This window comes from Lissotriton vulgaris, chromosome 9, assembly GCF_964263255.1.
Source record: "Lissotriton vulgaris chromosome 9, aLisVul1.2, whole genome shotgun sequence".
Taxonomy (NCBI): domain Eukaryota; kingdom Metazoa; phylum Chordata; class Amphibia; order Caudata; family Salamandridae; genus Lissotriton; species Lissotriton vulgaris.
In genome coordinates, this window is record NC_141697.1 from 764,418,331 (window position 1) to 764,443,288 (window position 24,958).

Sequence of the window (24,958 nt, forward strand, 5' to 3'; positions counted from 1 at the left end):
TGGTTACTTATGACAATCTGGAGATAGGAATTTAGGCGTCTCGTTTTAGTCTTCTTATTTCTTTAGGAATTAACCCCCTGAAGAAGGGCACTTCGACTGCCCGAAATGCATTGGGACTATTATGAATGTATTTAAAACAGCAAGGATAATCACCTATGGACTTGTGAACAAACCTTAATGACCTCATTGGAGTAATGAGCATAAAACTCTTTGCAAAATACATTAAAAAGAGGTATTGATTGCAACGTTGGATCTTTTTGGATTATTTGAGCAAAAATATAATCTTTTGTTTCACAGCAGGGCGTATTGAGGGACCACTTCCCAGTGGGGAGGTGCAACTGTAACTAACATTAAAGTCAGACATGACTTTGGTGCGGAAACATTGTATGGGTCTTAATAACAACCTTATTGTTGTGGAAAACCGTACACAGTTTTTAACTACATAGAGCCTGTACTGCACTAACCCTATGGGCGGAGGTTATGGCAACTAGAGAAGCTGCCTTCCAACAAACTGTTTTAAAAGCTGCCTTATGAAGGGCTTGAATAGTGGACACATTAACATAGAAAGGACCACATTAAGCTCTTATAGAGAAGGTTTTCATAAGGGAAGGAAATCTTTATTAATTTCTTCTAATAAGTGCTTTACCCCTGGGAGTTAGAAAAAGAGATTTGTGAAGTACCTTTTCTATAGACAGTTGGAGCTGCTTGATACACTTTTATTGAAGAAAAATGAAGCAAAACTTAGCCAAATCAAGACGATATGAGAGTATATCTAGTCATGTGTGGGACATACACTAAATGCAGAGCCTCTTCCATTTGAAAGAGTAATATGTTCTACGAAAGACTTCCATATTCCAAGAGTCTAGCAGCCAAGTTGGCAAGTACAATGATGGAAGGCTTACTGGCAGGATCTGACCACTGAACTTCAACAGAAGATGCGGTCTGCACAGCAGTTTCTTGTGTGATTGTTCCAGTAGATATAGGAGATCAGTATACCAACACTGCCAAGACCAGGAGCAATGAGAACTATCCTCGCTCGGTCTCTTGGTAGTTTGATGATTACTGATGGAATCAGTGGGGTAGGAGGAAATGTGAACAGAAACTTCTTCAACCAACTGAACAAAAGAGAGTTCCCTGGAGTAACTGGATGCATAACTTGGGCTTTTCATGTTTTCTGCACTTTTGAATAAGTTTTAACTTTTGAAATACCCATATAGGGGTATGGTATTAGTATAACGCAAACCTAGCCAAAAAGGCAGCTGGATGCTGAACGCGGTTTGCAAAAGACATTGTGCAGTGCTGTATTACTTAATTCCCCATTTATGATTCTCTTGAATTACTGATCTTTTCTGTCAATCCCGGTTTATTCAATTTTCCTTCATCGAGCACTTACAATACAGTCAAGTCCCATACAGAACATCCCATATCACAGGACGTGTAGGTATGCCACTTACATTGTAAGGATTGACCATAGTAAGGATCATTTAAAAGGGAAATACAACACATAATCTGAACTAACCTTTCCGAACAGTAATCTCTCCCCCCACCATACCCCTGAGGTGGAAAACAACCCATACTCAAATTTAGTTGAACGTTTGCAACTCTTCTGCCCCATTAGCCCATCACCACTGAGCTCCAATGGGGGAACTGGTGCCTTTGGCACATTACTTGGCATACTGGCTTCCATTTGGCCTCAAAATACAGGTATTCTCGTTCATGTTACTAATTAACCTTTTGAGTGCTAAAACAGACCAAATTCTGTGATACCACAAAAAAACAGTGGGGTGTCCTTTTCTTCGAGTTGAATGGTATGGTTAATTTTGCTGCACCCAGATACTGCAAAACCACATGCCATTTTAACTTAGCCATTGCTTTAAGAGTGTCCTGCTTCAGGCACAGAAGACTTACCTCTGGGGAACTCAGTACTATGCATCCCAACATCTCAGGGAGTGCGGTGGACACTAACTCCCAAAACGGATGTACCTTTGGACATTGCCACTAAATATGTAACAAGTCTACTATGGCATTACAACCCCTCCAACTTCTAGGATTTGTAGTAGAGAACATCTAGTGAAGAAGAGGGGGGGGGGGGGAGTAATCCAACCCATACCATAATTTGCAAAGGACCTCTCTACCTGCTTTGGATGTAGAAGGTGATATGTTGCTACCAAGCCTCTCCCACTGCTTTTTTTTTGGGACCTGCCTATCCAGTATGCATTTATGTCTCCAGTGTTGCAGTTACTTGTGCAATTAAGACCTGATAAACATTTGAGATACTGTCTATGGTGCCTATAAGTTTGGGGAAGAGTATTTCAAGAGGCATCTTTTCTCTAGTGGCTGACTGCCGGATGAGTGGATGTGTGATCCAATGTCCGATTTGTGCATATTGTAGGCACTCCTTTGTAGTGAGGTGAAATTCAAAATAACATTGTCAAAAAGGCCTAGAAGTGGTAGTGCAACACATTTTAGATGATATTCTACATTCCCAAGTCATCCATAGATTGACTGTTTCTCTTATGTTGGTGTGAAGTCTCCATTAAAGTTAATTGGGGGTGTAGGGAGAGGAATACATCGTGAGACCTCAGATTTCCACAAATCAGTTGCAGACCTCTATGGGATACTGAATGGTGCACTCAAGTAGGCATCAGATGGCTGTATTTTTCCTGCGCAAAATTTGGTCCCATAAGGGTCTACTCACTATAGTGTGGTCTATAAGGATCCAATTCTTTTCAGATTCTGCTTTGGACCATTGCACAGTGATACTCATTGGGTCGCAGCATAACCCTGAGGTAAACTAGGCAGTGAAAGCGCACCATTGTCTTTAGCCTGGATGAGAAGCTTATGAGGGAGTCTGAGACTTTCACAAGTTAAAAACAGAGTTAAAAACCTTTGAATATTGATTAGGTAAGGTCTTTCTACTCAAACTGGGAGGGCCAGAAAAAAATATAAAAGCCTATAGTGGAACATTTATTTTGATAGTGCTGGTTATTCCTATCCAGGAAATTATCAGTTGCTTTCAGGACTACAAGTCCTGTTTGGTGACGGCTATTAGGGAGGGGTAACGGGCGTGAAAGAGATCTTTGAGAGAACGAGTAATCTTGACCCTTAGATATTTTCAGTATGTCTTTGCCCATTGGAATGGAAGCGACTGTTCTATTACTTTAACCTCATCTCCAGGAAGGGTAAGATTTAGAGCCACTGACTTCTCATAGTTAATCTTATAACCTGAGACTAATTTAAAAGATTTAAGAAGATCGAGCACTACCAGGAAGACCAGGAGTGGGCATCACAGTGTAAAGAGTACATCATCAGCATACAAGGAATTTTGTATTCTCAAGAGAAGAGTTTAATGTCCCTGATGAGGTCAGATTGTTGAATGCGACAAGCAAAGGTTTCTATAAAAAGGACAAACAGGAGTGAGGTGAGCGGGTAGTGCTATCTTGTGCCACTCTGCAATTCAAATATGTCGGATTTAAGGCTGTTACGGGCAATTCTAGCTCTGGGGATGGAGCAACTAGAAAAAACACACAAACTTAAAAAATGTGGTCCAAACACCATTCACTTAGGAATTAGTTGCAGGAAGAACCACACCACCCGGACAAATGCCTTTTCTGTGTCTACATGTCCACAACAGGAGGATTGTGGTATATCCGCGAGGGAAGCTTTTGAGAACAAGTGCATCACTGCTCTACTATTGTCATGTGTTTGTTGTCCCTGTACAAAACCACTCTAATCTTAGAGAATCAAAGAAGGTACAACCTCATTGTGGTGAGAGGCAAAGATTCTAGTGTAAAGCTTGGTGTCTTTATCAAGAAGTCCTATGGGGCGGTATGAGGGGCAGTGTCTATTATACTTACCCGGTCCTTCATGGGCGATACAGCCTCCCTACTTTCACAACAATTAAAAAAGATCAGCCAATTTTGCTGCCAATTGTACCACAAACGTTTTGTAAAACAAGGCTTAAATCCATTTGTGTCTGGTGCGTTATTTAGTTTCACGTTTTTAATTGCTGACTTACCTCCTTCAACCTAAATGGCTTTATTCAAAATGTCTCCCTGGGTGTGGGCCACATGGGGGAGTTAGGTGGTTTTTAGGTAATCTTGTTATTCTGACTTGGAACTAATTCCAATAAAACTCTGGTCAATTGAGTGCCTACCTTGTCTCCTGTGACGTATGCCCACTTTTTCAAGCGAAGCAGGGATAGTTCAGCTTAATTAGAGTAGTGGATGCAGAGCAGACAATGTGCTTTCTCCACTAGTATCTCCAGTTGGTGAGGGTTAGCTGCAATAGCTATATATCTGATGTGGCTCACTCCTTAAAATGCATCCCACTCTACTCCAACTAGAACATCCCCATTCCAAGCAAAAGTAGTAATTTATCTATCCGTTCATTTCCTTCAGTGTAATTGGACCTCTCAGCAATGAAGGCTGAATCCACAGTGACTGGAGCATTGTCCTATACAGCAACTGTGCCAATGTCTGCAATAAAACTTTAGCTAGAAGAGCACTTCTAACCATGAAATAGTCTATGCTGAGTGTGTGTGATGAATGTGTGAGTAGTATGTATATTCAGTGTCTGTTTTATGTACTACTCGCCACCCATCCCTCGGTCATTAAGTGCTTTTTTCAATTTCTTCAAATATGCTCAAATGAATCCCAGCATCCTGACCTTTTTATCCCTTTCCAGGTCCCAAATGTCAATAAAGTCTCCATAAGAACTATCCAATCCCTCCAGCACCTCCAAAAAGTGTAATAGAAATGTGTCCCGGGTTGTGTTGGGTGCATATATTCGGTAGCAAAGGTAATCTGGTGGTGTGCAAGGTGCCCACTAGAATTAAGTAAAATCCCTTCTTAGCTGGTTTGTTATCCAAGATTCTCAATGAATAATTGCTTATATGGAAAATGGCTACTCTCAGTTGTTTGGTAGCAGTTTAGGAGTGAAATGTGGTTGAATATGTACTGTGCCCCAACTTACCCTGATCTTTCTTTAGTGAGTCTCCTGCAAACACAGGACATTGGGCTGTCAGTTTTTGAGATCTTTCTATATTGGCCCTCTCTTATTTAGGCTATTCAGGCCGTGGACATTTTGTGAAGAGATAATAATCATAAAGTTGCTATATAAAGGGTAAACATTTCCAAGTGAATAAATGCACGGACAGCGTGATATCTCCTCTAGTTCTCTAAATGTGTATGGGCTGTTCTCCACGCTAACTTCACTTGAAAACTCCCAAAGTAAAAACCTGAAATAGAATCAGAAGAATACTATTCTTTCCAAACTTGAAGGCACAGAGTCCAATTGGGGTCCAGAGTCACATGGAATCCTGGAGCAAGGAATCTCCTGCACTCCAACTGATACAGTCCCAGACCAACAATTGCTCCTGCCCTGGTACAAGTACCAAAGCTAAAGTGAGAAAATTGCCCCCGCCCAACTGGGATCTGCATGCGTGTCAACTGTAGCTTCTGCATCCTGTCTCTTCTGCCCTTGCCACATTACCTCCCCTTTCTCAACCCAAACATTTAGCCATAGAACAAAAAATATAAAGAAGGGGGTGGAGGGAGAAGGTAGAGAAAGATGAACCTGGAATCTCCCTCCTTTTGTGTCAGCATGCCCCTTGATATTCAAAGATTCATCAACAGTCTTGAACCTCTGAGCCACTCAGAGGCGGCACAGCTGCTCAGGCAGCTACACTCTTTCATGGACACCTACTGGGCCATCAGGCTCATGTCTTCTTTACCCGCTGTGCCTTTGGTATTCACTGCCTAAAAAGAGAGGTCCCAGAACTGGGCAGCCTGCAATTTCTCTGTGTTGTGGAATAGCTTCCACTCCCGATATTGTCAGATCAAAATACAGTCCCTCGTTCCGCCCCTACATGATGGTCGAGGAAGAGCCTACCATTTCGAGGGGTCACTCTGTGGCTATCCAACACAATTTCTGTGCAGTCTTAGAAGGGGAATACCTTTCGCACAGCTACCACTGCTCTTCACCTACCCAGAATGCAAAGGGAACCTGTGTCACGCCAGCAGGTGCCTTCTGTGAGAGGTCCACTGTCATGCTCTCTGTCCACTCTAGCTCTGCGAGGGCACAGGTTCTCCTCCATGGTATTCTGCAAGTCACGAGGGCCCCAGTAATCTCCCCCACATGCACAGTTGCTCCTGTCACATAATATGGTTCCGAGAATATTTTCGAGTCCTAGTCCCGCTCCCACTCCACGTGTGTATGCTGTCTACTATGCTGGCATGCCCACAGAGGCCCCGGTGGCACCCACTCTATGTCTGGGGATCCAAAAAGTCCCTCAGTGATGCGGGGCCTGGTCACAGTGTTGGGAATCCCCAATCCAGCCATAGTCAGGCATCCAAACAAATCCTCCGTTTTCCAGGCTACAATGTGTTGTCTCTCCCGCATGGAAGCAGTCCAACTGAGACCCCCAAATGTCTCACACTGATGCTCTGTGGCTCAACAGGTGTCTCCACAAGGAACCAGTAGCAGGGTGTGAGGAGTCGCCAGCAGAGCCTTCACCAAGCCCTGGCAGTTTCTTTGGCTAGGCTGTGGCTCACAGCGCTCTTCCCTCACAGCACAGTCCACCACAGCCTCAGCTGTTCTCCATGCCCCTGAGTCAAAGTACCAGCCCTTCTAAGTGCACCTCACTACAAGGATAGCTTCAGCGGAAAGGGCAGCCTTTCCTCAATAAACAAGCAAGAAGTAGAGCACATCTTGCTACTCTGACATCTTGACCATGGACCCCTCTAGAACTGCTCTTTGAGAGAGTCCATTTCTACATCACCAGGTAGATGGACTATTGCAATATGCACATTCCATACAATCAATCATTTTCAAATTCTCTGAGCTTCAAGACAGAGCTCTGGATCTTGTGCCTCTCTGCTTGCTCATGTAATATATCATTGAACTATTCATTCAAACAAGCAGAGATGTTGTCTAGAAGCTAGATAACAAAGACCTGAGGTACAGATAAACTGCCTTCAGCTCCAGCAGATTGACGTTGTTAGTCTTCTCTTTTTCTGACCACATTCCTTATAGTTGAAGCAGATTCATGTGGGTTTGCCAGCCTAATGGGGAAGTAACCATCACAATAGTTTGGCACAACATTTCTAGTTCAAGAGGAGCACATTTTAGGAGATTTGTTGATCGATACGATCAAGGAAGAGAGTTACCTGAAGCATGAAAAGGAGAAAAATTGCCTTTCTTCCCAGTGTCTTTCTTTTCACTGGTTTTCTAGACAAGGCTGCAGTGATCACATCTGTAACCGGGTGTCTGGTGACAGAAACAAGGGAGGGTGTCATTCAGCTCATAAGGGATTAAAGTGGTGGGCAGTCAGATGCTTTACCTCTAGATGCTTCTGATAACTTAGATGTATAGAAGGGAGCTTCTCCTACAAAGGACATACTCTTGCCCATTGAGTGTCAAGGAACACTCCTAGGTAATGGATGGGCTGAACTGGGATTACTCTAGGCGATTTACTATGAGACCAATCTGCTGAAGGACAGAGACTATTGCTTTGAAGTGATGCTGAGCCTCCTCATTAAGATTCTGTTATTCACCAGTCTTTCAAATATGGATGCTGAAAATTGTAATCATCCTGGAGTACTGCCAGGGACTTTGAAAATGTTCACAGAGCTGGCATGAGACCGAAAGTGAGAGACTCTGTACTGAAAGTGCATACCGTTCACCATGTATCTTGGACATTTTGAAAATTTCTGCATGATGGGATGTGAAAGTAGGCATCTTCAAGATCTATGGCACACCGCCAATCCCCTGAATGACGTTTGGGGTGTGTAGGAGGCTGGCTTAGCATATGGTGCACACCTATTTAAGTGAGGCACCTTGCACTAATCCAGGCAACCCTTATTTGATGTTGTTGGTCTTTGATAACCATGGAAAGCTCTCAAAGTGGTAGCTGTGGGGAGCAGCCTTCGGGCTTATCTTGAAGGAGTGTTAAGCAGCTTGTTTTACCAGTTTAATCATATAGTGTGGGGTAAATGAAAAAGAACCACACAGTGTTTGTACAAAAATACTTCTATTTATTACACTCACTAACACATTGGTATATCTCCTACCCAGAGAGTCAACACAATACACAAGAATACTTCAAATGCAATAGGTAAGCAGCACAAAATATAGTAGTCTCCAGGGGGAGACCATCCCATGTACTAAGAAAGGGGAATGCAAACTGCCAAGGAGGACAGGACTTGTAACCAGAAAACCCAGGGGAACCTGTGACACAAGGAACCATCCAAGGTAAGTACCCAGGAACCCTACAGAGACTGTGTACAGAGTGGGAACACAGCTGTGTGACCAATGGAAGTCAATGGAGAAGTCGTGGTTGCAGTTTTGCTAAAGAAGAACCCTTTCCAGAGGACCCTGGAGAATTCCCTTGGAGAAGGAAGGCTGGAGAGCCACCCCACAAGTGGATGCCCCGGGAACCAGGTTACCTACACCAGGGAAGCCAGGTGCATAGGGGTGAAGAGAAGACAGAAACCTCTGTAGATGACAATGGAAGACCTGGAAGAAATTGGCCCTGGAGAAGAAGGTGAGGACGTACAGTGGAATCCAAGGGTGGATTCCAGTAGTGAAGAACCTGTAAGCAGAGGAGACAGAGTCTATGTCACTAGGAAGTGACCAGGAGGCTCGAAGACACAATGCCCAGCGATGTCGGGTATGTTCAGAAGAGTCGACAGTGACCTTGTCACTGCAGCTGTGAGGACCAGGCGACGCTGAGGAAGACCATGAGCCGTGCACGAGGAGTCCTATGTCGGATGTCGGTGACTAGGTGGTCGGTGTCTGGCGGGGCCACCAACAAGCCTTTGCAGCTGCAACTGGCCTGGAGAATAAAGAAGGAGCAACATTGGGATAAGTAAGGTCCAAGGGACTCACTAAAAGCAGGAGAGACAGAGCAGGCCTGAGCAAGCAGGGTAGCCCACTGAAGCAGAAGGCACCCTCAGGAAGACCCAGAGGCCAAAGGCACAGAAGTTGTGAGAGGACCTCGAGCAGCTCACCAAGAATGAATGACCACATAGCAGAAGATGCAGTGAGGATGCTGAGCTTGGCGGGAACAGATGTTGGATGGTCTTGTAGCCTGATTATCTCTGGAATGCAGAGCCAACAAGTGACAACAGAAAGTTGATGAGGTGCACAGGGGTTTGGTCCCAGCGGTTCAGACGAAAGATACTGGCCCAAAAATTGCAGAGAGGACAGGCCAGGCCTCGAGAGAATTGCAGAACCACAACCTGTGATGCTGGGCCTCGGGAAGACCTTAAAATGACAGGAGCAGCAGACCGGTCAGCTTTGTTGTGGTGCCTTTAGATGCAGGGGAGTGACTCTTTCAAGCCAATGGAGATTACTTCGGGTGTCCTTGATGCCCACACGTCTGTTAAAAAACCTGGAAGAAGCACAGACACAGATGACGAGGAAGACTTAAAGAACAGTGAGACCAGGAGCAGCAGGAGTCTTTCGTGGTGCAGTCTCTGTTCTAGTCCAAGTATAACGAAGTCCAAGTGTCCAGACGGTCGAAGAGTGACTTGGTTTCAGGCTTGAGTCTTGTACCACAACAAAGCTAAAGACCCACCCACAGGTAAGCTTTTAATTACGTTAAGCAAAGGGTTGGAACAATTTAGGGGGCCGTCCCAGAGGCGGGGCTGGAGAGAGGAGAGGATACTCGCATGTCCTTTGTACAGTTTCATGCCACAGTGGGAGTCAATGGCTCCCTGAACTGTCTAAAACTGGAGTTTGCAAGGAGGGCACCAAATGTACCCTTCAAAACAGTCTGTTGGCGCTTACAAGAGCCCACACCCCATCCCAATACACTAAGTCCTGTCTGAGAGATGATCACACCACCCTGTGAGAAGAAACGTATTGTTATACCTTCCCTGCTCAAGCTCAGCTCATCAGCAGGAGGGCAGAATCGTGTCTGGGGTTAGCAGCAGCACTAGCTTGCTGGCTGATCCTGAAAGGTTGTTATTGGGAGTACAGGGGGTACTGTAGGGAGCCCTCACTACATGGGATCATAATTACAACACTGGCATTGGCTTTGGGGTATGTTTCCAACATGTTTGATACCAAACATGACTGGGTTTGGTGCAGCCATTATATAGTTAGACATCTTGTAAAGACTGATGTCCACTATAGGTATTAAAATGGCTGACTGCACTTACAAAGACAGGAAAATCGACTCTGGTGTTTGTATGGGATTCTTGCTCCTGCAGAGGCACCTTCACACTCATAACCAAGCACCCTGCCCTCAGGACTGAAGATCCTACCATAGGGGTGACTTATAGGTTTTAAGTGACAAGACCTCAGATATATGGAAACGTACATCTGTTATGAGAGGTGCCAGCACCAACTCACACAGGCTGCAATGGCAAGCCTGTAGTCACACTTTAAGTGGATTACCATGGGTGTCACAATACTTGCTGCAGCCCATGAAAGACCCTTGGTGTACCTATGTCCTGGGTACCTTAGTACCGTATGCTAGGGACTTACAAGGATACACAAGTGACCAATCGTTGAGGTACAAAAACACTTACCATGGCCAATTTAGGGAGACAGGACGGTGACTGGTGTCCTGATTTGCAGGATCCCAGTCAGACTAGGTTAAAACATACTGACACCAAGCAAAAAGTGTGGGTAACCATAAAAGCAGATCCTATTTTCCTACAGGGTGGATTTGATAAAGTGTCAACATGTGAAACTTCTCTTTCTTTAGATTTCAGGATGAGAACATGAAAATGTTACTGCTTTGGTCCCTTTTTGGGAATGAGAGACCAGTTCCACTGTAATTGGGGGACTTAATGAAGGGGAAGATAAAACCCCAGATAATAGATATTTTCCATAATATTCAGGAGCCATTATCTTTTGTTATTTTATTGCACATGTCCAGATAATTGCTGATTCTTCCCCCCCTGCCCTTGGAGTGTTAAAATAGAAGAGGGGGGAGGTTGGGAATCACTGCTTGGAGGGCTTTCTTGCAGCAGGCAGAGCTTGATGGTGGACGCCTCGCTCCATTGCAGATTTCCAAGGCTGTGAGAACTTCTGTTTTGTTTTTTAACTTGTTTAAATTAATTTTTCCTTTAATACAGCTAGAAGGCATAACAGTGCAAACTTGGAACATTTTCAGTGCAATTGCATGTACAGTTTTGCTGATAATTACAGTAATACAAAACCAGCTTTAGAACTTTTGTTGTTGGTGTATTACTAGTACTGTTGCGAAAACTGATGGGCTTGAACCATCTTCCGGGGTAACCCTAGCATAGGGCTTGCATTGGTGTTTCCTGAACTCTTACTTTTTTTATGTACCACAACTTTAGGAGTCTCCAATTCAAAGTACATTCACTGCACTTCATGGTTACATGGGCTACAAACAGAATGGTTCTAGAGGACTGCAGCTTTAAAATTATCTGATGTGCCTCTTGTTTCAAGTCAAGAAGGCTTCCCAGAGAAATGTCGTAATGCCAGAGTCTAGTTACTGTCTTCATGGCACTAGCGGATGAGCCCATAACCTTTTTCCTTCTGCCCTCATTTTCTTACTTTCCTCCTCAGGAGTCACTGCTGTGGCTGGAGAAGTGGGAGCAGCATAAATTAGCATGGAATTCAGAAGCAGATCTGCCTGCAGGAGTAGAACAAGCCTTTGCAATGCAATAGATCTCGCATTTACACAAGTTTAAGCTATTGGCATTGTAAATGGCAATGACTTTTATTTATATTTTAAAAACGAAAACAAAAAAAAAATACATTGTTATTTGTAATGTCAATAGCTGAAACTCACGTAAATGCGAGACCTATCGAATTGCAAATCCTTGTTAGATTAGTGAGTAGAAATGCTCCCTTTGGGCCCGCATGGCAAATTAATTAAGTAAATAAGCTTGGCGCTAAAGTGAAAGTGGACAGCGCTGCAAATTAAAAAAAATAGTGCTTACCGACGTATGAAGGACACTGCGTAACGCCACAAGTAAAATATCCAGTCCTCATGGGAGGTAACAAATGGCAACAGGGCGATAACAAGGAGGGACTAACAAGCCTCATTATCAATCAGAAACCAGAATTTACCAAGGACAATGACACCAGCCAATCAAAAATATGAGCGGAGAGAAGGCGAGGCTTCCACAGCATACTCGACTACTGCATGGCTCGCAGTGCGAGCAGCGCATGGGGGCTGTCGCTAGTTTCGACCTAAAGAAAGGGGGTGGAGCCTTCTGGAGGTCAGCCTTTTTTCTGCAAGCATGCTGGAGAAGACTTTGCTGACACTTGAGGCAGGATCAGCTCCATAACAAGTTGTGACAGACCTGGAACCAAGGGGAGTAAAGGTCTTGCAGGTGAACGGTGGGATCACTGAAGTCTTCGGATAAGATGCTGATATGGGTTTATTTTTTTTACAGCACTTCTTACCAAGACTTCATCAAATGCTGTGACATTGTCTAAAGAAGAAACCATTGCATGTGGTGAATTAAACAGGATTGTAGAATACTCTCACCAAGGAGAACAAAGAATGAAACTAATATGCCGTAGATCTAGAACAATAAATCGATCTAGAACATTGACTAGATCTTGAACAGCATGATCTTGAATTCTGAAGAAAGGAGTGCTGTTTTGAGGCTTTTTAACTGTATTGTCTCCTACAATGAGAACTTCTAGAGCACCTTCCTCAGAATTCTGGAAGAGCTAGGACATTAATAAGGGAGCCTCAGTATATGAAGTGGATGGTTAGGATGGCAAGACAGGCTGAGGAACCACAAGAGTTGCAAGCGAGATAGGCTGAGGCAGCACCGGAGGTCTAGGCAACACTGGTGCAGAAGGCGGGAGAACTGGTGAAACTTTCTGCTCAGATGGAGAGCTGAGAATTGAAGCAGATGAATGGGTTCATTCTGGTAAGACTGCTTAGGAAGGCAAATATGTCCAGGAGTAGTCCGAATCTGGTATGCATGCTAGAGTTTCTTCATCTTGCGAACTCATTTTAGAGACAAATAGTGAGACCTGCTTGGTAATGTTTCCATCAACATTGATGGTGACTCCAAACTCAACTTTTCTGCCGCCCTCTACATCGATCCAGCTCTCGACATTGAGCATGTCATCACTCATTGTATCTTCAAAGTTATGAATCTCAACATCAAATGGGTGCATCAGAAATTTTTCTTCTGGTTTCATCCTTTAGCTCCCTTTTGCACAGGGTCCCCGGAAACAGAGAAAGGAGGGAGCACCCTCTACAAGAGCCTAGCATAATCCAGACTTGTGTCTTCATCCCTGCACTGATCCTCAAGCAGTCAATGCAGCTTGATCATCTGCTGTCCTTTAAAGTCCTCTTGAATATTTTCTGAAAAACTGGGAGGAGTCTAGCTCATATAAAGTGGAAAGACACACAATAGAAATTGCAAGAGGGTCAGTTTGGGATTTCTCTCTTCCACAAAAAACAAATTTTGTGAAGAAAAAAATATTTTTCCTGTCTAAAAAAAAGAAAGATTCCAAGAGATGGGTTTGAAGGTTGGAAATGGTTTCCTAAAAGAAAGAAAACTATAAAAAGGTTGAGCTCAATGCTTAAGCATCATGTAACCAGAAGCTGGAAAAAAGAACCAATTCAACTGGCTCCAACAGGGCAAGATGGGATATTGGTAGTATGCTATTCCTTTAAAGAGAAGCAGCAGTTTGTATCATGCCTTTCAGGCTTCAGTTCCCATGAGGCTACATTTCCTCTACTTCCTTTCAATCTTCCTTTGAAAAAAGTCTATGAAAGAATTTTTGTGATACTGTTATTTATAGTACTGTTTATCTGCATTGTAGAAACATACACACACACACACACACACACACACACACACACACACACACACACACACACACACTCACTCACTCACTCACTCACTCACTCACTCACTCACTCACTCACCAGTGAGTGGTGGGTGGGACAATTCAGTGCTCAAAGCTAATCATGAAGGTTCCCGTTACCATGGAGGAGAAAATGTGGTTTCCAGAATAAGAGGAGATATGGCAATGATCACGGGGGCAGTGCCAAGCCTGAGTTATTTATTGTGAGGGAGAATGGGAAGAAAAACAGTTTTTAAATATGGAGAACCTGTTAGGTGTATTGCAGTAGCAAGGAAATACTTGTGAACAACAGGAGGAAAGTGCTGGAATTTCAGGAGTTCAAGTGCCTCAGCAAGGCTTTGAAAAAAAGGTTTGAGAGATGACAGTGTGTTTGGAATCAGAAGGTTTACGGAGGAGAAACAGTGGTTTGAGCCAAATAAAGAAAGTCCTTTGGTGCGAAATAGGCCAGTATGGGTAAGTATTAAGAGCAGTCGGGTTTGAAAGGTTACTGAGGCTATGAAAGATTTGCTATATCTCATCGAGAGAGTCTTTGCATTGTTGGTAGGTACTTGGTTATTCAACTGTGTTCTTCTTACACGGCAAGTATGCTGTACTGCCTGTTCAATGAGAGCAGGGCTGATTTTGCCATTAATGTAGATACTTCTGCAGGAAACTTGTGATGCCTGTGGAAGGTTAGGAGTTTGTAATTCTGCATTTGTGATTTGTTTGCATTGTGGTACTGTGTTTTACACTGATAACTACTTACTTCTTAGCTTTTCAGACCTGATAGACTGGATTTTAACACCAGATTATTTATTATGTAAATTAAAGCATAACTCAAGGTAGTGGGTTCAACAGAGCAATGAGCTTTTCAGGCACTAGATATGGGTCCCTTCAAAATTATATCAAAAGTACATTCTGAATGTGAGAACGGATGGGCAGTCCCATTAGGGTGAGAAGGAATGGGGAGAGAACATTATTGAAAAGGAAAAGCTGTTTTTGAAGACATACAAGCGAAATTGTAGAGACAGTAAAGGCACAGTACAACACATTTTACTTGTTTTTACTGGAAGGCCATTCTTAGCAGGTGGAAATATTTAAGAAATAAGAATTTCAGACCATATATCGTAAAAGAGTGCAATAGCCACGCAATGAAGCTTAACTATCAAAGATTGTTAGTTTAAACATTGATATTATGGTTCACTCCGAATTTTCAAATGCTGACTCAAGTGGCCACCAAGCTCAATAAGAAGAGACAAACTAAATAGCCGGATATCATAGCTTGCAAATCTGAAAATGAGGAGTGTCATGAACTGGATGCGCAGAATCTGATGATCCCTCTGCCACAGGGCCAATACAAATTCTCCTCCTCTCAACAAAACTATGCAGCATGACACTCTGACTTACTGGGCTGGTCATATCTTTGCCCTGGCTCCCCTTGCTGTTCAGGCTGCCTATTTCCGTCTGTGAGCTCGACTGGGACATACCCTCGAAGAAAGGTCTGTAATAAAGAGGACAGGATGGTTAGTATAGGTACATGAGTATATGCAAAGATGTTAAACGAGGTTCTAAAAATAAATAATCGAAAAATAAATAATTGTGTTGGAAAAGTGATCAGCGTAACAGACCTTTACAAAACATTTCTGGATTCATTGTTTGACAGATACAAAGTCTTATATGATAAGGGGAATGCAGTCAATAAACAAGTTCTTTCTGGCAGAACCACATTTACACATTTTAACTTGCATCCTTGCTCTTCTAACCAATCATTAACAGCTTTCCTATGACAAGCTGGACCACAATGAACAGACTGAAGACACATTACTGCTCTTTGACTAGGTCCTGGGCAGGCGGTTCAGCTACAAGTTAACTGAAAGAAAACATTGTGCCCAAGATCTCACTTGGGAGAACCTTCTCTAGGTCACTGTAGTTGTGGTGATCTTGTTCCTATTTAGACTATCAAGAATATTGTCAATGTGGGAGGACGAAGATTGACCCATGGTGGTTCCAAATTCCCAAGATAAAGGGCTGATTCAAACGACGAAACAATATTTTGCAGAAAATGTGGAGTCTGTCCAATCTGCGCGGACACTATGGGCGGCATACAAGCCTGTGGTAAGTGGGCAAGCCATCTCCTCAATGGCAGGACACACAAAAGAGAAAAAAGTAGTGATTGAAAAACTTGAGAGCGAACTCCAGCAGATTGAGGGAGCCCTAACTGATAGTAGTACAGAGAAGACCAAACATATCCTAAATCTTAAAAACAAAGAATACCGTGAACTGGCCTAAGATGCAGCTAGGGCCCACGGCAAATTGACAAAAAACATACGAATTAGGAGACAAGACAGGGAAATTGCTCTTCTAGTTAGACTGGTGTGAGCAAGCCAATAGACTGGTGGCCTCGATAACTTCGAAAGAAGGAAAGTAGCTTAGAGACCCACAACAAATTTCAGATGCATTCGCTACACATTATAGTGAGGTATATTCAAACCTCCGGAGAATCAACCACATAGGAAGCCAGGGAGCTACTGACAGACATTCCCCTCCCCACTCTCAATGCAGAGGCTTTGGCACTAACAGAAAGGGAAATAACAGAGGAAGAGATAATGCCAGCTATCCAAACCATACGATCGGCGAAAGCATCGGGTCCAATAGCCTTCTAATCAAGATATAAAACTCGCAACAACCGCACGCAGTGCATATATGGAGGGTGGCCAATAAAAGTCTGGGCTCGGAGGTTAAACTCTCTCAAGCCATGCCACTTTGGCACTGTAACCAATTGAGTAGACTGATCCGTTTGAAGGGCTTTGATAGATGGGACCTTATAGGCATCTCCAGGGTGGGTGATCTCTGGAAATTGGGTGAGGTGGTTCCCTTTTCCAAACTGCAGCAAGAGTATGAACTTGCCCAGTCAGAATATTTTAGATAACTTCAAATTAGACATGCCCTGCTTGCAGTTCTCCCTAGGGATGACACCCTCCCTGAATCCTCCCCACTTGAAGCCATATCCCTTATTTATAAAAAGCTCATCAATAATATGGTGGATCCCGTAAAGCGCTTACGAGCTAAATGGGATCATGATGTTGCGAGTCTAGATGATGAGGAGTGACAGGCAGCGGTGGCTTCCCCCTCGTGAGGTGGCCATCTCTTCTCGGATCTGCCTGGTCCAGTTAAAACTTAATTTAATTTAATTTTGCCATTTATAAAGCGCGAACGAATACCCACAGGCGTCCCGGCGCTAGACAATTCACATAATTTCACCTAGATGTTAATGGCTCCAGAAGGTTATTAATAGGTATTACTGATTAAAAAGCCAGGTCTTCAATCTCTTGTGAAACTGCAGGAGTGAGGAGCTTAACCTGATGTGTTGAGGCAGGGTGTTCCATAATTTGGGTGCCGGGACTAAAAAGCGGCGGTCACCCCAGGAAACTGTTTTAGAACGTGGGACCACTAGTTGGTTAAGAGTGGTGGATCGAAGCTGTCTGGCAGGTTTATAGAGTATCAGCTGATCCTTAAGAAAATGCGGTCCTTGATCGTTAAGTGCCTAGTACACTATACAAAGTGATTTAAACTTGATCCGATTCCGGATCGTCAGCCAGTGATATTTCTTAATGGTGTCCGATATGGCCAAGAACTTGGGTGTTCTAGAAAGCAGCCGTACTGCTGCATTCTGTATCATCTGTAGCTTCTTAGTGACCCTGACCTGGGCATTTAGGAATAGGCCGTTGCAGTAGTCAAGGGACGATAAAACTAAAGAACTGATCAGTGTTTAAGCAGCTACATCTGGCAAAAACGGGATAGTTTTTCTGATCATTCTTAGATTATGGTGGGCTGTGGTCGCTATTTAGTTCGCATGTGCCACAAAATTGAGACCCTCATCAAAAATGACTCCCAGGTTCCTGACCTTAGGGGCCGGGCTGGGGGGGGGACGGGGGGTTCCAAAGGCTGGTGGCCACCAGGATGCTGACCAACTTGCTGAGAGGGGTCCGAAAATAACCACCTCCGTCTTTTCGGAGTTAAGCTTGAGGCAGTTAGACGGCATCCACGCTCCGATTTCTAGCATTCCATTTTGGAAGCGTTTTGCCACCTCACATCCGTCGCCTTTGATGGCCAGAACCAATTGCGTGTCGTCGGCGTAGGAGGTTAGGCTCATCCCATGTGCTTTGATAACATTAGCAAGGTCCGACACATAGATATTAAATAGTGTTGGACTAAGGGATGAGCCTTGAGGAACCCCACACGGTAACGAGAGCTTGGCAGATTGGTAAGGCCCCAGGGTGACAGCCTGTGTTCTATCGGCCAGGAAAGATGCGAGCAAATCTCTTGCGGTATGGTAAATGCCCATCTTTGCGACACGGTCGACCAAGATCTTATGGTCAACCGTGTCGAAAGCTGCCGATAAATCAAGCAGTACAAGTACTGCTGTCCCTCCCTGGTCTCGAATTGCTCTAACATCGTCTGCGGCTTTGATTAAAGCGGTTTCAGTACCGTGGTACTTGCGGAAACCGAATTGTGTATCATCCAGTAGTCGATATTTCTCAACATGCTCGGATAGTTGTTGGTTCATAGCTTTTTCAGCCACTTTGGCTAAAAAAGGGAGGCTTGCTATGGGCCTATAGTTTTTTAGTTCATCTTTGTCCAGACTCGGTTTCTTCAATAGTGGTTTCAGCAGGGTGTTTTTTTACGGAGTCCGGATATGTCCCAGAACCCAGTATAGAGTTGCATACTTGAGTAATGACCGGGAGGATAGTGTCCATCACTGGTGGGAGGACTGAAAAAGGACAAGGATCTAATGCAGATCCAGTTTTATTTGTGGAGACAATGATCTTTATTTGGTCAGTCGTAAGAGCTTTGAACCTAGTAAAAGCGTTTGCCGAGGGCATATCAGAGGGAGAAGCTATTGTCATGTTGGTTTTTGAAGTGAAAGCTTGGTAGATGTCATCTACTTTAGAGAAAAAGAAGTTGGCCAGTGCATCACAAAGTAATTGTGAGGGGGCGGGGTAAGATCTGGAACGTTACCTGACAAAGTTTTGGTAATATCATATAGTTGCCTACTTGAATTTTTAGCTTTTTCAATTTGCTCTGAAAAGAATAATTTTTTTGCATCTACAATCATCGCTTTGTAAACAGCCAATGATTCTTTATACTTGGTCTTACTCTCTGTATCATAGGTTTTCCTCCAATGCCTTTCCCTATTCCTGCTGGGATGTTTTTGCATTCTTAGTTCCTCTGTATACCACAGGGCGGTCGGTGTGGTTCTATTCCTGGATTGGGATTTAGTAGGTACTAAGAGATTGGTGGCATGGCCTAGCCAGTCCTGAAATTGTCGAGTTGCCGTATTGGGTTCAGTAGATACAAATGGACAAGTACTGTCCAGCTGCTTTTTTAATTCGGTCTGATTTATATTCTTCCATACTTTAAAGGAGCCTGGGCCAGGGGTAATGACTTTCTTACTCAAGAGTTCCTTAATTGTTATTTTACTAAATATGGCATAGTGGTCGGTCCAAGGAATGGGTAGGATATTTGATATATGCAGACCTTCGACGTTGGAGAATATACCCTCTAAGGTATGTCCCGCCTGGTGGGTAGGGGAGGTAACCAGTTGTCTGAGACCCAATGTCTCCAGGTCTGTAATGAGGGCAGAGGTATCCTTATGGTTATCTTGTTCTAGGTGAAAATTCATATCACCCAAGACCGTGAAGAACTCTTCAGTAGCTAGGGATTCCAGTATAGTACTTAGATTAGCAAGAAAACCTGTCCTTGTTCCTGGAGGTCCGTATACGAGTACTCCCTTAAAATTAAAAAGGGGAGTGAGCTTAATACCGAACTGCAAGGCTTCGCATGAAGTAGCTGGGATGGGTGAGGTTCTGACTGCAAACCGCTCCCTAGCTATAATAGCCAGCCCGCCTCCTTTTTTTATTACCCTATCCTGTCGGTAGACTTTATATCCGTGAGGTACTACGATCACTAGGTCGGGATCCGACGAATCGTCCATCCATGTTTCCGTGATAAAGAGGATATCTAAATTGTTATCGGTAATGAGGTCTGCTATTTCCTGACTGTGCTTACACAATGACCGCGCAAACTTCTTCATAGATCCTACTTGTCAGGGCCTTTGCTGGTTAATATTGGTTAACCTCTGGATGGTGGCTTTGCACGTCAATGTGGGCAGGAGGGCACATTTATTCACATTCTCTGGGAGTGCGCAGTGATCCAGCGATACTGGGAACGGGTGGTACGCCGAATGGAGGAACCACTGGGGCAACAGATCCACTGTAATATTAGGTTAGCATTGTTGAATATCTGGGATCCTAACTATTTCAATTCCAGGGAGCGAATAGGGGTCACACTTTGGCTTATGGTTGCAACAGGGAATATCGCACAACTGTGGAGGGCTCCGAACCCACCAATAATAGCAGATTGGGCCAATGATATGGACTGGTGTATGGTGACAGAAAAATCGATCTACGAAGCCAGGGGTGCCCTAAAAATGGATGCAAATATGGGGGCAATGGAACGTGTACAGGGGAGAGATTTGTGAACCACCAAGAGTCGGAGAAGATATCACAGAGGGGACTTGACACTGCACTGTGACCATTGTCAACCATATGTCGGGATGTATACACCACGAGGAACCATTTCATGTGCAACTTATAATGCTAATTTGTTTATCATAGTCTTACCTATGCAACATGTCTTTCTTTTCAATAAAAAGGGTTAATAATATTATATTTATTTTTTAAACTCGCAACAAACAAGATGGCCCCCCCACCTGAAAAAAATGTACCAGGAAAGCAAGGGCCAGGGGATAATGCCCGAAGACGAACGTCTTCCCTCCATAATGGTGATTCATAAGGAGGGAAAACCAAAAGACAGTTGTGCGTCCTACATTCCTATCTAGTTCATTAATGCCGAAGCCAAAATTCTTGCCAAACTACTCACAGATCGCCTTGTCCAGGTAATTCCACAATTGGTTCACTCCGACCAATCAGACTCCATGACTGGAACAAACACAACGATTAACCTAGTGCTAGGAAAGGTAAGAACACTAAGAGAAGACGCAGTGGTTATGTCACTTGACAGCCGTATGGCCTTCAACCCAGTGGAATGGCCATACATGTTTGTTGTATAAGAAAAATTGGGATTTGGCACCAACTTCATGGCAAGGATTAGACTGCTCTATTAAGACCCCATGGCTCAAGTGGTGGTTAATAATACCACAGCTTACAGTTTTTCCCTGAGGAGGGGAACAAGGCAGGGATGCCCCCTGTCGCCCCTGGTTTTTGCCTTAATGCTAGAACTGTTGGCTTCCTGGGTCCAGGGGGACCAATTCATTAGGGGATTGCAATGGACCAGTGAATGGGAAGACAGAATATACCTATACGTGGATGATATCCTCCGTTACTTAGCGTCCCCCAAAACCTCAATTCACAGGGTGTTGAATATATTCACCAACTTTGGTAGATACTCAGGTTATACCATAAATTGGACCAAATCTACCATTTACCTATTGCATTGGCAGTCCCCCCCCCCCCCACTTCCTAGGGAATTTAATGCGGAGGTGGTGACAGAGTTACCGTTACCTGGGGTTTTCATAATGACAGACCCAGATGGCTTCTATATCTGTTCTCTTGCACACAGTCTAAAGAGCCTACAGGGAGAGGTACGTCACTGGAGAACGCTGCCTCTCTCCCTGTAAGTGATAGCGGCCCTCCTCAAAATGATGGCACTTCCATAATTCCTTTATATCCTGCAGAACATACTACATACTGTGCCCCACAAATACTTCAAAATAATAGAAAGTGAACAAAACTGCAATTGTAGGAGGAATAGCCTTTGAGAATCGCGCATCAAAAATTGGTTAGGGGATGTTACGACGGGGGTATCACACTGCCTGACATATGTAGACATTACCGTACAAGTCAGAGGCCACCAAAGTCATCTGCGGCGTCCCTCAAGGATCCTCTCTGAGCCCCACCCTCTTCAACGTCTACATGAGCCCCCTCGCGGCCATCGCACGCCAGCACAACCTCAACATAATCTCCTACGCCGACGACACCCAGCTGATCCTCTCCCTGACCAACGACCCCGCCGCCGCCAGAGCCAACCTGCACGAAGGGATGAAAGAGGTAGCCGAGTGGATGACGACCAGCCGCCTGAAACTGAACTCGGACAAGACGGAGGTCCTCATCCTGGGCTCCTCACCCTCCGCCTGGGACGACTCCTGGTGGCCTCCCGCCCTGGGCACCGCACCCAAACCGACAGACCATGCGCGCAACCTGGGCTTCATCCTGGACTCCTCCCTCTCCATGACCAGGCAAGTCAACAACGTCTCATCGGCATGCTTCAACATCCTTCGCATGCTACGGAAGATCTTCTGGTGGATCCCCACCGAGACCAGGAAGACCGTCACCCAGGCCCTCGTCACCAGCCGACTGGACTACGGCAACGCCCTCTACGCCGGTACCACCGCCAAGCTCCAGAAGAGACTCCAGCGGATCCAGAACGCCTCAGCCAGACTCATCCTTGACATCCCACGAACCAGCCACATCTCCGGACATCTGAGAGACCTTCACTGGCTCCCCGTCAACAAAAGAATCAATTTCCGCCTCCTCACCCACGCACACAAAGCCCTACACGACCAAGGCCCGAGCTACCTCAACAGCCGAGTCAACTTCTACGCTCCCAAACGCCACCTCCGATCAGCCAACCACGCCCTCGCCGACGTCCCCCGCATCCGAAGAGCGACTACAGGAGGAAGGTCCTTCTCCTACCTGGCCGCCAAGACCTGGAACTCCCTCCCGACCGACCTGCGCCTGACCCAAGACCACCTCTCCTTCAGGAAGAAGCTGAAGACCTGGCTGTTCGAGCAGTAGCGGCACCCCCCCCCCCCGTCCCCCCCCCCCCCCAGCGCCTTGAGACCCTACGGGTATGTAGCGCGCTCTATAAATGTCATTGATTGATTGATTGATTGACTGGGCATCGCAACTAGTAGCCATTAATCAATGTATACACCAACCACCAGAGGAGTTTGCATTTCGCATGTATGGATATGTTCTAGGCAAGAGGGTATATACCAAAGCACGCTCTACTTCACCCGTCGCCTGTCCCTGACGAACCCAACCTAAATCGCGGTCCAACTTTAACATATGATTCAGAAGCAGATGGGATGGGGAAACAAGGTAACACAATACACCCCATTATGGGATGCAGAAACTCTAGGGGCTATTGGCAAATATCAGGGCTTCGATAAATTGGACCAAATAGGCATAGCCCATGTGGTAGATCTGTGAGCAAGGGGAGACGCAAGATCTTTTGAGATACTCCAGCAAGAGTACGATCTGTCCAATACAGATGTGTTCTGCTATCTGCAAATTGAGCAAGCACTGCAATCTGCAATTCCTAATGGCACAGAACTCCCAGAATCCTCCCCACTAGAGGATAGAATCCTAATAGACCACATGAATAAGAAAGGCCTATCCCTGACATACCCGAAACTGGTCAACAATGCCCCAGACTCCCTCACTAAGCTCAGAGGAAGGTGGCAGGCAGACATAGGGGAGCTAGCGGATCATGACTGGCAAGACACTCCGTCATCCCCGTAGCCATAGAGTAAATTTAGATTAATACAACTAAAAATACTCCACAGAATCTACTCCTCGGGCAGCAGTCTGGTCAAAATGGGCAGAGTAGAAGACTTAACCTCGAGGCGGGGTTGTGGCAAGAAGGGAACATTCTATCACATACTATGGGACTGCCCTCATTTACAACAATATTGGGCCACCATAGCACGGAAAATGTCCAGGGTCATGAGGATAGAAATGACACATGAGTTGGTGCCTCCTCAAAATATCTAAACCTACAGACCTTAGCGAGAAAGGGAGGATCTGGGTAACATTGTGACTCAAAATCGCAAAGCTTAATATAGCTAAACACTGGGGGGCGCCAGAAACACCAAGCTGGCAAGAGTGGATGAGGGACCTTGATTGGTGCATGATAGCCGAAAAAACTGTATATGATAGTAGAGGATGCCCCAGGAAGTGGGAGCAGATCTGGAACATGTGGATTATTTACAGAGGGAACCTGTGTGTGAACACGGGTGGGAAAGCACAGCAGAGATAGACCAGATGGGTGATTCCCCATGACAAAAAACAAAGAGGTGGGAAGCTGATGGAGGGAAGATGTACCCATGAGAGTAAAATATGTATATGATATCGTAAAAGGTTTTGAGTAAAATTGCATTATGTCCTGTCAAAAACAAATGAACAGATGTTAAAAAAAAAATATATATATATATATTTTCAATGGAACACAATGCCATTTCCACAACTATTCAATTTGGGTAATTTAAGATTAAAGCGAGTCTACTTCCACCAACAAACAAAATGGTGACCACTCCACAGGTGCTCATTTACCTTTAAGTTATAGTGTCGCTGTGCTTATCTGACTAGACTGTTTTTGCTCCTGATGTTGAAAAAGGTAAAGTTTCCTCACTTTGAAGGTAGTATTTCTTCCACAACCTGTCAATTGCTCTGGTGTATCAGAGTTTCACGTTGCTGCTATACACAGTACTCACTTAAGTTTGGGTTTAGGTGTGCTTAGGATGCTGTCATTTTCCTCCATCTCTGGGCCGCTGTCACTAGGGTTGTACATCTCCAAGCTATCATACAACTCATCCAGGTCCTCTTCCACTTCACGGATCTGCTCCCTGGAGACATGCTCAAGTCCAAAACCAACCTAATAGCAAAGAAAATATTATCATATAATGGAAAACATTTCTACAGCTAAAGCATTATTGTCACAACTACAATTTTTCATGCTTCTCTTTAGTAAATTCTTCAAGGCATAGTAATTCTGCAAATAATGTTAGATGCCCAGGGGTGCGTCTTTTTTTTACAACACATTCTGCCACCTGTTTTAACATTCACATGCCCCTTAAGCACTGGTAATGTGTTCTTACAGATTACAAACTCCATGGGTAACCAAAACAGCAGAGGAAAGGAAGCCTACCTGATTGATTACCAGCCTTACATTTTTTCAGCTCAAGAAACAAGATAACCAGTAATGACCAGTAATCAGTAAAGGTTCAAATAAAATGGTTAGTGCATGAGGAAGAAAGTAAGTTACTTACCTGTAACTTCAGTTCTCCAGC

The 24,958-nt window shown here is 44.5% G+C and overlaps 1 protein-coding gene across 1 annotated transcript in view; it reads right to left on the minus strand.

Annotated features, from left to right (window-relative positions):
* PACS1 (phosphofurin acidic cluster sorting protein 1) overlaps positions 1-24,958 on the minus strand; it is a 1,518,728-nt gene that overhangs the window by 724,848 nt on the left and 768,922 nt on the right. The window contains exons 9-10 of the mRNA XM_086938495.1: positions 24,383-24,543; positions 15,214-15,307 (exon numbers count right to left, since the gene is read on the minus strand). Coding sequence (XP_086794621.1) covers positions 15,214-15,307; positions 24,383-24,543 — 255 coding nt within the window. The remainder of the gene's footprint in view (positions 1-15,213; positions 15,308-24,382; positions 24,544-24,958) is intronic.